At 37.4% G+C, this 14,116-nt stretch overlaps 2 protein-coding genes across 3 annotated transcripts in view; one reads left to right on the top strand and one right to left on the bottom strand.

The window, feature by feature from the left end:
• Nucleotides 1–3,375: 3,375 nt before the first annotated feature.
• Nucleotides 3,376–12,983, bottom strand: THNSL1 (threonine synthase like 1). Of its 2 annotated transcripts, XM_082649590.1 has the most exons (3): nucleotides 12,752–12,885; nucleotides 7,468–7,506; nucleotides 3,376–6,513 (listed from the first exon to the last, which is right to left on the bottom strand). In XM_082649590.1, exons 2-3 carry the CDS (start codon nucleotides 7,468–7,470, stop codon nucleotides 4,234–4,236), a joined length of 2,283 nt encoding a protein of 760 aa, XP_082505716.1. In that variant the 5' UTR covers nucleotides 7,471–7,506; nucleotides 12,752–12,885; the 3' UTR covers nucleotides 3,376–4,233. The 2 variants fall into 2 exon arrangements, with proteins under 2 accessions (XP_082505716.1, XP_082505717.1); XM_082649591.1 differs by lacking the exon at nucleotides 7,468–7,506 and having other exon boundaries at nucleotides 12,752–12,983.
• Nucleotides 12,984–13,649: 666 nt separating this feature from the next.
• The window catches only part of ENKUR (enkurin, TRPC channel interacting protein), a 28,841-nt gene continuing 28,374 nt past the window's right edge, over nucleotides 13,650–14,116 (top strand). Inside the window, exon 1 of the mRNA XM_082649592.1 lies at nucleotides 13,650–13,732. Within this exon, the coding sequence (XP_082505718.1) occupies nucleotides 13,656–13,732 (77 nt within the window). The 5' untranslated portion in view covers nucleotides 13,650–13,655. The remainder of the gene's footprint in view (nucleotides 13,733–14,116) is intronic.

Genomic DNA, 14,116 nt, shown 5'->3' with positions numbered 1-14,116 from the left:
AAAATAAATTTATTAAAAGATAATAAATGGGCCAAAGATTCTCCAGAAAACCAGAGAATCAACTTTAGAGGTTGGCACCAGAAACAATACCCAGGTCACATCATTGAATTGCTTTTGGGGACCACTAAAGTGGCAGTAAAGTCATTAAAAAAGTAAGTCATAAATGGACAAAAATGTCAGATAAAAAGACCAGCGCAGCACAGAAAGCAAGTGAATGACTCAAGGAGAACATGAGATAGTAAGTGCTGCAAACAAAACATATTGAGGGACTTCCCTGGCACGCCAATGGGTGAGACTTCGCGCTCCCAGTGCAGGGGACCTGGGTTGGATTCCTGGTCAGGGAACTAGGTCCCACGTGCCGCAACTAAGAGCTGGCACAGCCTAAATAAATAAATAAATAAATAAATAAATAAATAAATAAAATTTTAAAAAAATATTGAAAACCTAGAAGTTCTCTAATTTTAAAGAAAATGATATACTACAACATGGATTGCAAATCTGGGACGTGTGCTGTCAAGTATACCCCAAACAGTATTTTTTTACGTGGCTTCAAAAGAAAACCTATTGCTAGGCATATAGTTATAAATTAAAGTTTAATGTTGCCATGAATACAAGCAAGCCTAGTTTAATCTGAAATAAAGTTGAGTGATTTAAACATCAACGTGCATTGATATTTGTGCCTTAAAGAGTGCCAAAAAGAGTTTTTGTTGTTGTTTAAAAATGTTTTTAACTTCTGTTCAAAATGATTCCTAGCATTTTTTTCTTATTTTAGCATTTCTTATGAGCTCTGGAATATCTATTTTAAAGTTTCCATTTTGAAAAATGGCAACTTTTAATGGATTGAGAGAAACAGTATTTGCTGTGATTGTTTTTGAAAGTGAGTTGCTATTAAAATCTAACAAAAACTTCAAAGAGAACAATTTATTACCTTCTAAACTCGATTTTGATGAAAAAATATTTTACAATTTTCATTAACATGTAATTTAAAAATCTCCTTTCTTTTTTCTCAAAAATCTTACAAGTTCACTATATTTTTTGACGTGGTAAAATAATTTCAAAGATAAGGTAGAAATTATAACCATAGCCTAAGAACTGATAATAATTTTTCATGTCATAAACAGACCATACATTTTTATTTTAATACAGCCAAGATATGAAATCTATTTTTACAACATTAGAAAGAATCACAAATGTTTGGAAGTCCATTTTCACTAGCCTTCAACACAATTTTACAAAACAGTATACCTATTGGATACAAGAACATATAAATATTAGACAATCTAAATGTCTACTAACTGGCAAATGGATAGATTATGGTATTCATACTATAGGATATTATACAGTAATTAAAAATTAATGAACTATGGTTTCACTCATCTGCATGGATGAATTTTAAAGTTTTTAAATAAAAGGTCATGGAAGAATATATATATAGTATGATTCCATTTACATAAATTTAAAAAGAGGCAAAACTAAACAGTGCAAAATTGTAATACAAACAAGGGAATGATGAAGAGAAAATTTAGAATAGTGGTTACCTCTGAGGGAGAGAAGTAAATGTAATCAGAGGAGCCACAGTGGGTGTCACAGATGAGGAATGGTCTGTTCATAAAGCAAGGTGTGGGGCACATGGTTGCTTATTATTCCTCCTTAAACTGTAAGTGTACTTTACATACTCTGTAGAAAATGAGAGGTAAGAAAGTGGAGACCATATATGCAGACAACTATTTTTGAAGAGGCTTGGTCTTGAATGGAATGTAAAGAAATAAAAGAGTAGATGGGGGGAAATGTGGATGTTTAGAGTTTTGGTTTGCTCTTATGCTTTATAAGATATGAAAACAGAGCATCTGAATGGCATAGAAAGAAAGGGGAGAGGTTGAAGAAACAGCAGAGGAGAGAACTGATGAAGCAAGTGATGTGAGTGCCCTGACCGGAACAGAAGCCAAGACACACCTGAAGGAATACCACCCAATTCAACCCAGCGGGAGGCAGGCGAGGACCGAAACAGGTACAGCAGATTCAGACATTTGGTGGTGGGAAACCATGTCTTCACTGCTGGCTTGTTCCTCTTGACTGAGGCAAGGTTTTTAGCTGAGAGGGAAGGGCTAGAGTTGGTTTTAGGAAAAAGTGAAGGCATGAAATAAGTTTTGGACAGAGAACAAACCAACCACAGATAAAGGCAGGTACCCTCTTGAACAACTCACCATACCTATTTCCTTTGTCTGCCTAAAATGTATTTCCCCTTCCTTTTCACCTAGAAAATCTTGCCATCCTTCAGGACTTACCTCTATTTCTATGTCCTCTGTGAAGCCTTTTCTGACTGGTCCATGGTAATCCTACAGCTCTTGACTGTATCATTTTTCACTTACTCATGACCTAACTTGCAGTAACTCTTCTGTGTTGTATCAATACATGATTTAATTTTACACGTTGTCTCCTTAATTACAGTTCTTGTGGGCAAAAATCATGTCTTTTTTTTTTTAAATTAATTTATTTATTTTTGGCTGCGTTAGGTCTTTGTTGCGCGGGCTTTCTCTAGTTGTGGCGAGTGGAGGCTACTCTTTGTTGCGGTGCACGGGCTTTTCATTGCAGTGGCTTCTCTTGTGGAACACGGGTTCTAGGCGCACGGGCTTCAGCAGTTGTGGCTCGCGGGCTCAGTAGTTTTGGCTCGCGGGCTCTAGAACGCAGGCTCAGTAGTTGTGGTGTAAGGGCTTAGTTGCTTCGCAGCATGTGGGATCTTCCCGGAACAGGGCTCGAACCCGTGTCCCCTGCATTGGCAGGTGGATTCTTAACCACTGCGCCACCAGGGAAGCCCCATGTCATTTTTTTAAAACACTGTCCCTCCCACTTTCAGAAAAATAGTGCATTCTCATACACACAGGAAAATTTACATGTGTTTTCTAAACATATCATTTACTGAAACAAATATCCTTATAAGCAAATGATAAAATATCTAAGACCTACGTGAATAAGTAAACTTTGAATCTTCCATTATTTTCTTGTAACGGCTCTTAGTTTTCAAGTTTTGGTTTTAAAATGTACATTTTAGAAGCCATAGATCCAAAGTTAACATAATTAGTTTAATTTTTAAATTTTTTAAACAGATTGCTTCGGCTCATTGAACGATTACAATTTTTTCTTGACAACTTGTAATATGTTTATGGAGGTAGTTTTCCCAGAAAATGAAGCAGAATGTTATCAGCAAAGACAAATTATGTTAGGAATGCCATCTTGTGGTTGAGAGTAGTCCATTACACTAACAGGTCCTTTCACTGATAATCTTTAATTCAGAAATAAAACATCCAGGAAATTCACAAATGTAAATCACGTTTATAATGTATTGTTACTACAAAGAAGGAAAAACTAAATATGTGCATCAACCGTATGTGATTTTAGTTACCAAAAAAGACAATGTTCATTGAAAAGAGAGACCATAGACAAATTATATAGGAATGGAGTCCAAATAATACAGGAAAACTGGTAGAACTAGAAACATACTTCCATGAAGACTATTCAAATACTCTGAATTTTGGAAAGCTTTTCTCTTGAAATAGATACATAATTTTATTTCCGTATCCACTACTAAGTAGTTCTGTGGATTATTACATTGTGGATTTAAATCTTGTGTCTTGGTTTTCAAACTACATCACCTTAACTCTACATATCTAAAGGGGAGTGAAGGCCAGAGCACTTATCTAATCTGGGTGGCGTAGAATACACATAATTAATTACAAGTCCGAAATGGAGAGTCAGAAACACTACTAGCCCTTTCTTAATAGATGAGCTTACTACTTCCTCCACAGAAGTTAACCATTAGAGTGGTAAAGTATCTTTCTATTCAATAGAGAACTGGTAATGGTTACAGATGTACTATGGAAAAACTATGCTTAAATATTTTAATTGCCAGATTGAATGCCAGACATTTTGGTCTGCTTAAAAGTGGGGGTGAGGGAGTAGAAACTGATATATCCCTCATGAGTGCAAAGCACAGCACAAGGGTCTGTGTACTATGCTACCTTTCTGTCACTTCCAGATTAAGGATCCAAGGAGCATGTGTAGGTATAATGTTCAGATCTAGAGATTAGGCTATTGAAATTCCGAAAGATAACAGATCTACATATAGACATACATATTTACATAAAAACCAAAATGTTATTTGTATTCCAAATCTACGTTTGTGATCAATTATTGCATGCTTATCACCAGAACATTTTTTTTTAACTCAGAAAACTTCTATATGAAGTGATTTTGTGCTAGTTTTTCCACGTGACTCTTCAGGACATTCACATCAGCCGCACAGACCTGGCACCCCATCTTCTCTTGCTGTTTTGTTCTCTCCAATAAAGCCTCATGAGGTGGAGGTAATGCATTGTATGAACTCAGTAAATAAACCTGACTGGATGAAGTCTGACTGATTTCTTTGATCTTTAAAGCCTGCATGATAGCAGGTGCAAACTTTGAGTAATGAGCTGTAGATGAGACGATCACTGGGCAGGTTTTATCTTGCATTCTGTCTGCAACTACTTTTGCAACAGCAGTGTGTGGATCCAAAATATACCCGGAAGTATTGTAGGTAGAGTGAATAGCTGCTAGGCACTCTCCCTCAGAGCACCAGTCAGCTACAAAATCCTGCTGAATTTTCTCAACTAGAATCTTTTCTATCTGGAAGTGATGCTGCTCTTCTAATTGATTAAATAATCTTGTCATTAATTGTCCATCTTTATTAGCCATCAAGTGTAAATGTCGCTCCAGGTTTGAAGATTTGAGAATATCAATTGCTGGTGAAAAGGTTTGTGCTAATTTTCTTTCCCTTAGATCATAATGTCCTGTTTTTATAAAATCAGTCAAAACATGGTTCTGATTAGAAGCACAAATAAATTTTCGAATAGGGATTCCCATGGTTTTGGCATACACTGCTGCTAAAATGTTACCAAAGTTTCCTGTGGGAATACACACATCGACTGGGCTTCCAAAAGAAATAAATCCTTGGCTAACGAGATCAAGGTATGCAGAAGCATGATAAACTACTTGGGGAAGCAGTCGGCCCCAGTTTATGGAATTAGCTGAACTTAACACTGTTCCATATTCCACAGTAAGAAAGCCAGTAAAATCAGAATCCTGAAAAATCCTTTTTATAGATGTCTGGCAAAAATCAAAATCTGACTTGACACCTACTGCCCATCCATTTTCGTTCTGACTGCCAATTATTTGTGCTTTTTGAAAATCACTTACTCCATCCTCAGGAAAAAATGTGGCCACAGCTATTCTTTGCTTGTCATTCTTACTAAGACGACTAAAGCCATTTAAGACTGCACTCCCGGTGTCTCCTGAGGTGGCTACAAGTATCATGTAATTACAACTTGGTGGAATACAGTGTGCAAAAAGATGGGGCATGAGCTGTAAAGACAAATCTTTAAATGATCCCGTTGGTCCATGGAACAACTCCAGGATGAACTGGTTGCCTGACAGGTGCCTGACAGGGGCAATTTTTGAGCAGGCAAAGTTTTCCCCATAAGCAGTTTCAATCATTTCTCCCAACCTGGAAGCAGGTATGTCAGCAGGATGTATACATTTTTCCAACAGTATTTGTGCTCTTTCTACGTACGTTGCTCCTACGAGGCTTTTCCACTCCCCAAAGTTTAATTTTGGAAACTCCTTCTCAGGAACAAAAAGTCCACCGTCAGGAGCTAACCCCTCAGTCACAGCTTCACTGAAGAATTTTGTTGGGACCTTCTGTTCACAGTCTTTAGGCCAAATGTGTCTTGTGGAAATGAATGTTTCTGAGTCCACATCTTGGTATCTTTTAACTGCATTCAGCACTTTGTCAGCTACCTCCTCCGGGGAAGCCCCATTTTCACATAAAACACGAGTATCGTACCACTTCTTATAATACTGTCTTCTAAACTTAAGTAAGTCTTTCATAGATGTTCCAGAATTCTGACCTACAATCCTATCTATTTTCATTAATTTTAGACGACTAACTATATCTATTGGAGGTACATCCAGATAAATAATTATTCCATTTTTCTTCAGATGCCGCATGCTAGCATCATGCATTGGATTGGACCCAGTAAGGGAAATCACACTTCCAGATGCAGAGAAGTTTAACACAGCTTTTCCTTCCTCTTCTAAAAATTGCTCATTACCAACATCCTGCAATTTTTCAGACACACTCATATTCCAGGTTTTTTCAAGGATATCATTATCCACATCTATGACACAACAACCTAGTTTCTGACCTATTATTCTGCCTACTGTTGTTTTCCCAGCACCGGGTGGTCCCATCAGGATAATATTTTTGTCTCCAACAAGAGAGTAGATTGAGTGCCATGACTTCCTTAATTCTGCAAGTGCAAAGGTTCTTGAAAGAAATAGCTGTGCACGTTTATCCGTTTTCACATGTGTACTAGAAAAGCATTTCTGAGCTATTTGTTTCAGGTGCTGACATTGGTTAAAGTGGAGCATTCTCTTTTCACTTTTCTGCGCAAGCCAACCTAAAAACTGGCTTTGGCCCTTTCAAACATAAAAACAAACAAAAAAGACATTTGGTTACTAATTTCAAAAGACTATCCCAATAGGATTAAGTATAACCACGCCCACAGTACATACACTGTTTAACATTCTTCCAAATTTATGGGATATTTAAAAAAGTATTTGAACCCAAATTCTCATTTATTTCATATTATCCTTTTAACAATCTTTTCAAGTCTCAAGATATTGAGTAATCAAAACTTTAACAATTTGTAACTATGAGCAACACTTTATTCAGAAAATGCCGTATCATAGATGCTTTTTCAAAAAGATACTAAATCAAATTAGTATTTATTTTCCTATAATGAAAATTGTCTCATGGTTTATAACCCATGTAAATAAGGATGATTTGGAGTTGGAATGCTTTTTACTTGCTGAACAAAAAGCTGAACAATACTCTTTATATTTAATTTCTCTTTAGTTATATGAAAATGTTGATAGATTATCATGTTACTCATAAATTTCTTAGTCAAAGAATTCACAAGAAACCAGAATAAAATATTTGCTTATAAAAATAAATAAATAAGATGCTTAAATAATTTTCCAAACTATAGGGCAAAGGTATGACATTTTCTTTCTTACATGCCTTTTACATGCACACTGTTAAGAATCATTCTTACATATTTTTCATGTTGAAGGCCTTAAAAAAAGCTAATGAAAGATATAACATTATGCAAATACTTAAGAAAAACTGATAATCAGCAGCAAAGTCAAAGGCTACATATCTATAACCTTCTGTGCATGGGACCATCACTTTAATTTCTGTCCTATAAACATCATCATTGGAGAGACTTAACTCAAATTCCAGACTCCAGAGTGATAGCAAAAAAACTCAGGAATGTTTCCAATTATAAGAGGACAAACTTATTCTGGCATCCGGAGAAGCTCTGTAATTCCCCATACTGGTCAAATCCCTGTCTTTGAAAATATACTCACCATTAAAACACAAATGTATGCAAGACAGGTCAAATTTTACTAAAAAAAAAAAAAAAGTTTTACTAGACAGTACCGAATTTCTGCCACAAAGCGATATACAAGACAACATAACCAAATGATAAATATAAATCTTTCACACGACACCTAAAACTTTCAATGATTTAACTGTATGTTTAGTGATCAGTGGACTGAGGCTATGAAATGAGTATCCGAATTACTCTTTTAGGTTGTTTTATCCATCTGAATCACTACATGATTTAGATGCAATAATATCTCCTGTAAAAAGCACAGTGTCTGCCACACATGGGTACCTCTTGGCTATTTAAATGATTTTATAATAAATTCAAAGCACATAGCATGGTGGTTGGCACATAAGACCATTTATATAGTAATATTAACCACCGTCACTCAATGACAATAGACTAAAAACATATAAATTGAATCAGAATATCTAGGCACAAAGCTAGGCATATTTTTTTATGGTTTGGTTTGTTTATAAACCTTCAGAGAAAACAGGGGTACTCATCCGTGAATCAAGAACTGTTTTGTCAAGCACAGTCTAATCCTTTCCCTGAAACAAACCAAGGATCAGAGAACTGTACACTTGAACCCTATCAGCAATTTCTTTTATTAAACTACTTTTATTCTGGAACTCTTCGTTACCACATTATTTTGAGGACACTGTATAAAACAGCCTGATTAACTTCCTATTCAGGTGGCTTTTGCTTATAACATCACAGAGTGTCTTCTTTGTTAGTTCCCAATGCATAACTTTCTGAGGTCTATATTGGTAATAATTGTGTATTACCTGAGTAGCTGGTTTGTTTTTATGGGCATTAAATCTTTTATCTGATCTTTTCCACTTTATGTTGGTTGCTACAATGCTTAACATCAACTCCATTAAAAGCAGAAGACTGTAACACAAACATTATGCAAGTTAACTTCACCTTATCTTTTATAACCTTATTCTTCCTTTGTTTTATATGAGTTCAAAGTAGAAAATTGTGACAGTTCAACTTATTAATTCTGTATCAGTATTAGTTCACCATAAAAATCTTCCTGAAACTAGCAGAAGGCAGGTATTAATTGCTCTAACATTATCATTTTTAAAGAAAATTAAAGAAGCTACATACTAAATTTTGTAACATTTAGCCACAAACTCATTTTAGGGTTTCAACATTCACTGTAAGCCAACCAAAAGACAAGAGAAGATGGAATAATGCCCACAGCATGTAACTTTTATCTGGAAACTGCATTTTTACTTAAGAGGTAATATAGTCAATTTTCATTATTCATGGTAGTTATGTTCTATCATGTCACCATGAATATGAATGAATGAATATTGAACCATTGCTCCTAGGGGAAATACAGGGTTAGGTTCCTGTGAGCCTCTGGTCACAACATTTTTGGCAACCAATCAATACGTAATGTTTTATGTGTGTTTCTGCTTAAAGACATCTTATTTAATATATATACATAGTGATTCATTACCATTGAACTCAGCCTTTAACACACACCTGAAGGAAACTTATCTAACACACACATTTTCTCTGTAAGGGACATCGTGGCCTTAGTGTCTTAGGAACATGAGTAGCACTTCAGCGCTCTGCTTGGGGGCCATTTTAACCAGCAAAATCACCAGCTAGAAGCACAAAAATGCAAAAAATGTGGCACTTAAATAGAACTCAAAAGACACTTGTTTATAGTAGGAGCTGAAACAAGAAGGCAGAGCATCACCTTGTTTAACTCCAGCTTGGAATGCATATCTCCTGACTCAAATTTTTCACCACTGTTCACGTGACCATGAATGATTGCAAAAGTGCTACAAGTATTAATTTTGGGTTATAAATAAATTTTAGCGAGTAGAATTCACAAATATAGAACTTGTGAAAAGTGAGGACCAACTGCATATCATTTTCCTTTATGATTCAAAGCCATGCTATTAGACTTCTCCATTTACTTATATTTTAATACGTTTTTCAATACAGGGGTTATGAATAGGCAATTTTTCTTCAGCCAAAGAACAAAACTATTTCAAATTAAATGCAAGTCAATCACATAAGAGTCAAGAAACAAAAACAGTACTTAAAGACTAAATCTCTTGATCATTAAGTACTCAGGTTTTACTGAATCATTGATGTTCTGAAATATTTTTTGTAGAGCCAAGTTCTACACAAAAAATATTTTAGTAAACTAATTTCTCAGGGGATAGTATATACCACTCCATTATACATTAATACTTTTTAAATAGGTTTTCTTATCACTTACAGTGGAGTTTTTTGATCCACTAGTTCCAATGGACACTTTTTTGACATGAAAGACACTTGCCATTCAAACAGATAAATGGAAAGGCAGTAATGTGTCAGTATCACAGCAAGAACTTTAAAAAACAGAATGTCCACATGTACATATTAAGTTAAGTACTGTGTGACCTCGAAGTATGAAACTTAACAATTTTACTGTGGCAAGCTGATCAAAACTGAAGAATTCCAGGAAAAAAAGTACAGAAACCACTTTTTAAAAGGTTTTTAAATTATTTCCTAAGAATGATAACAAAGTTATACACTTTTAAAACAGAAATACATATTAATTTTCAGGAAACTATTTACAGTGATATTTTCCTACATTTACCACTAGATGATTGATAATCAGCCCAAATCATATTAAACCCATTATCAATTTTTACTTCCAAAATAGTCCAGAAATTTTCAATTCCATTATAAAATTACCTAGAATACTTCTGGGAAATTGTCAAAATCTATTTAGTGAAAATGATTTAGCATTTGTTACCCATTTAAAATATTTGTTATTACTCTCCCAAATTAAGGCATAGCACCTCAAAAATTATTTCATGATGAGAACTGGCTACAGTTCAATGAACTTTTGAAAATATTTATGCCATGATTATACTTGTCATCCTGTTTTAATACAATCTCTATTAATAATTTCTAAGGATGACTAAATCTAGTCCACTATTTTATGAAGACAGACATTCTAAGGTTTTTTTAAAATTCTTAAAAAATTACTGCATTTTTACAATAAATTGTTTTCCCATAAGTAATACGAAAAAAATGCAAATATATTAGGATATAAACTAACCCGCAGAAGGTTAGAAGCTTTGCTGCTTCTGACTACTAAGGAAAACTCCTCTTAACAAGCCTTCAGTCAGTCAGCTGACTGAAACTGCGAGGAGGAAGGACCACACTTCAGTGCCATGTGGTAATCACAGGGGTCTTACAATCAAAGCATTTTCCAAGTTCACCACTCATCTTTGCCTTTATCTTAGAATCAAGCTGCCTAAGCCTTTCCTGTTGGTAGTCTTACGCTGTTAGATATCTTTAAGGTCTTGCGTATCTAAGTCAAAAGCCTCTTTTAAGTACCCTTTGCAATTCTATAACTTAGAAAAATATTGTAAAGAATATGTCTTTAGAAAGGGTTTATTTTCCTCCCAGTTGTCCTATTTATAGTCCCACCTCTGCCCATTTTATTCATTTAAGTAGATTAAAATAATACTTAGCGAAAAAACCTAATTTGTATGTACAACCATTCATTCATATAAGGGGTCTGTGCAAACTACAACCCACAGGCCAAATCTGGCCCACCCCTATTTTTGTAAATTAAGTTTCATGGGAACAAAACTTTGCTCATTCATTTTTTTCATTTGTTAAATATTGTCTTTGGCTGCTTTTGAGCTATAATGGTAGAGCTGAGTAGTTTCGAAAGGATCCATCTGGGCTGCAAAGGCCTAAAACATTTATTATCTAGCCCTTTACAGAAAAAGTTCACCACCTCTGATGGTACACCAATACTAATTCTCTGTGGACATACTGAACATAGGCATTTCCTTGAATAGGACTGCCATTTTGAGGGAATTATAAAAATTAGAAATGCATTCTTTGTAAACATACTTTCAAAAGGCAAGAAGAATTACAGACCAAGTATCTAAAGGAAAAAAGTTCCTTTCCAAATGATTGAACAACTTCATTAAGACGGTGCACTGAATACACTACACTGAGACCTTAAATTCTGTTTAGTGTTTTTAAAACCATAATAAACATACTGACATCAGTGAAATTACTGTATTCAGTAACAGCAGAAAGTCAAGACTAGCTAAAGCCAGTGGGTGCTTACTAACTGCAGAAATCATGCTTTGCCTTTATTGGCTCTTTTAGGAACTGATTCACATGAACAGTCCTAAAGCGTTCCTTCTAATTAGAAAGTTTATAAACTTTGGCCAATGACTGTCCACTTGGCTTAACGGTATTATCATTCTGAGTCCTTAGTTCAAATCTTAGCATATATAGAGAACACTATTCTTCTCTATACATGCTAAGCAAAAAACCCCAAAACGTAAAATACTCAAAGTGGAAAGGAAAAGGGCAAAGTGGCATATACATATAAACTGTTTTGTTTCAAAACAGAAAATCCGATGTGAAGAACAGGAACATCACCCACAAGGTGCCAATCATCTGAAATAAAATGTTTGTTAAACGCCTGGGATAAAAAATACAAACCTGACCAACTGGATAAGAAAAAACTAAATTTATTCTTGTCTAATGAAATTCACTAAGAGCCCAAGATGATAAGGACCCACACATTCAGCAAACCCTTTTAAATTAACCAAGCCACCAGGCTGTTTTAATCCCTCCACCGAGCACCCTGGCAGTGAGATGACCAAAACTGGCCTTCTCTTATCTTGGAGCATCCTTAGTCCCCTTCGGGCAGAGTGGCCTCTATAATGTTGGTTCAGAACCATATTGCCAAAATGTCTTTCAAAGCCTCGGGATGGTGAGCTTCCTTCAGCAGTCATATGCGAATAAGTAGGTTCACGGAAGACCAAATGGTTCAAACGGAATAAAACCTCTTCTAAGATCGTTTTCAAAAAAGGACACCAAAAAAAAAAAAAAGGGCAACAACTCAAGGGCCCGTTCAAAAGGCTTCTCCTTCAGGTTTAGGCTTCTCGTTTAAAAAACAAAGACCTAAGAGGAGGGGCCCGATCAAGAGGTAAACTGCCGGAGGAGGGGCGACGTGCAGGATAAAGCGAGGCAGGTGGCCCAGGGGAGGACGGGCCGCGACAGGCGAACCGGGAGGACGGCGGGGCGCCGGCGCGCCCGCACAGGTGGCGGCAGGGCTGAGCCCGGGACGTAAGCAGCCTAGAAGGCGGGCGCGGACAGAGCGCTGGGATCACCGCCGAGCAGCGCAAAGGGGAAGGCACGGAGCGGGAAAGGCATGCGATGGGAACAGACTGGTTTCTACAGTTTCCCTTTCTCCTCAAATAACTCACCAAGAAAATCACACTGAGAAGACGGGGGAAAAGAAAGGAAATGGGAAGGAGCGTCCGGGAGCCGCCAGTGCCACCTCGGGCTGCAACCCGACACCTCGGGCCCCCGCCCAGGACGGCCCACAGCCTTGAGCCCAGGCCTCGCTTGTCCCACCCGGCTTCCGCACAGCGGCCTTTGCGCCTGCGCCGAGGTCGGCTTCCACGTCCTCGTGCCACGCCCACGGCCGGAGCAGCCCAGCACCGGGTAAGTGACTCGTCCCGCGCTCCACCCACCCGAGCCGGCTCCGCTCCTCGGGCTCCTCCCTCTCTCGTCCTGCTCCCGACGTCGGACGTGCGTCTGCGTGGCCTCAGCCGCTCGCCCCGCCCCCACCGGGTAGGCACCTGCGCACAAGAATGTTATTGTGCGGTGCGACGCCGGCACGCCAGGTTCGGTGCTGCGCGTGTCTCTGCTAGAGTTTTATCTTTTTCTCCAAATACACAGAAACAGGAAAGAGCAACATTTTTAAGAGGACGCCAGTCTTCACCCCTTTACTCCCAAAGGTACATATAAACAGTGGTTTTCAGGTTGAAGTTCTCTGAGAGAAAAGGAGCTGCCGAGAGAGGGAAGAGAGGAAGGGTAGTTTGCAGGGCCACCTTCCACTTCCCCGTTGCCTAGTAACTGTTTCCAGGGCAGTCGCGCCGTCAGCAACGCTGTGATCCCAAGAGTAATAGAAGAGAGATTTTATTTTCTTCCCAAGAGAGGACAGCTAAGAAGACGTCAAAGGGGAATTGTGTGAAAGAGAGAAGCCTTAGTTCCTTGAGAAGGCAAGAGAGTAGGAGAGGAAAGGGGAAGCGATGAAGAAAGGGATGGAGATATTGTTATAATGAGGAAAAAAGCTGAGTAGTTTTAAGGACTCATTTGGTGGCCATGGATCCAACGTGCTCTTCTGAGAGCATTTATAACCTCATACCCAGTGACTGGAAGGAACATTCCCCGCCTCCTAGGTACGTAAGCAAAGATTACCACTTGAAACAAAAATGGGGAATTACTGTTCCATTTCAGGATTAAATAAGCATCATATCACTTTCAAAACGAGAGAACGTGTATTTTTGTCTCAATGAAATAGCCTTGGATGACAACTTCTTAAATAAAAGTTTGCAAAATATAAGTATTTAGCATCTCACAATTCACAGAGAGGGCAGCCTGGTGCTGTGAGAGGGCCGTTTTCTTATGTTAGCCTCCTTTTAATACGTGTGTGATTGTTTGTAATTTAATTGTGCATGTGTGATGTGGCATACAACATAGCCTGAAATTTCTTATTGTTGAAAAGAGAAAATCACAATTTTATTATTCTGTGTTAGGATACTTGAAACTTGGTTTCAGGAGTT

Source organism: Grampus griseus (genome assembly GCF_964374135.1).
Source record: "Grampus griseus genome assembly, chromosome: 2".
NCBI classification, from domain to species: Eukaryota; Metazoa; Chordata; class Mammalia; order Artiodactyla; family Delphinidae; genus Grampus; species Grampus griseus.
Note: the sequence above shows the minus strand (reverse complement) of the source record. Positions and strands in the feature narration are given on the sequence as shown.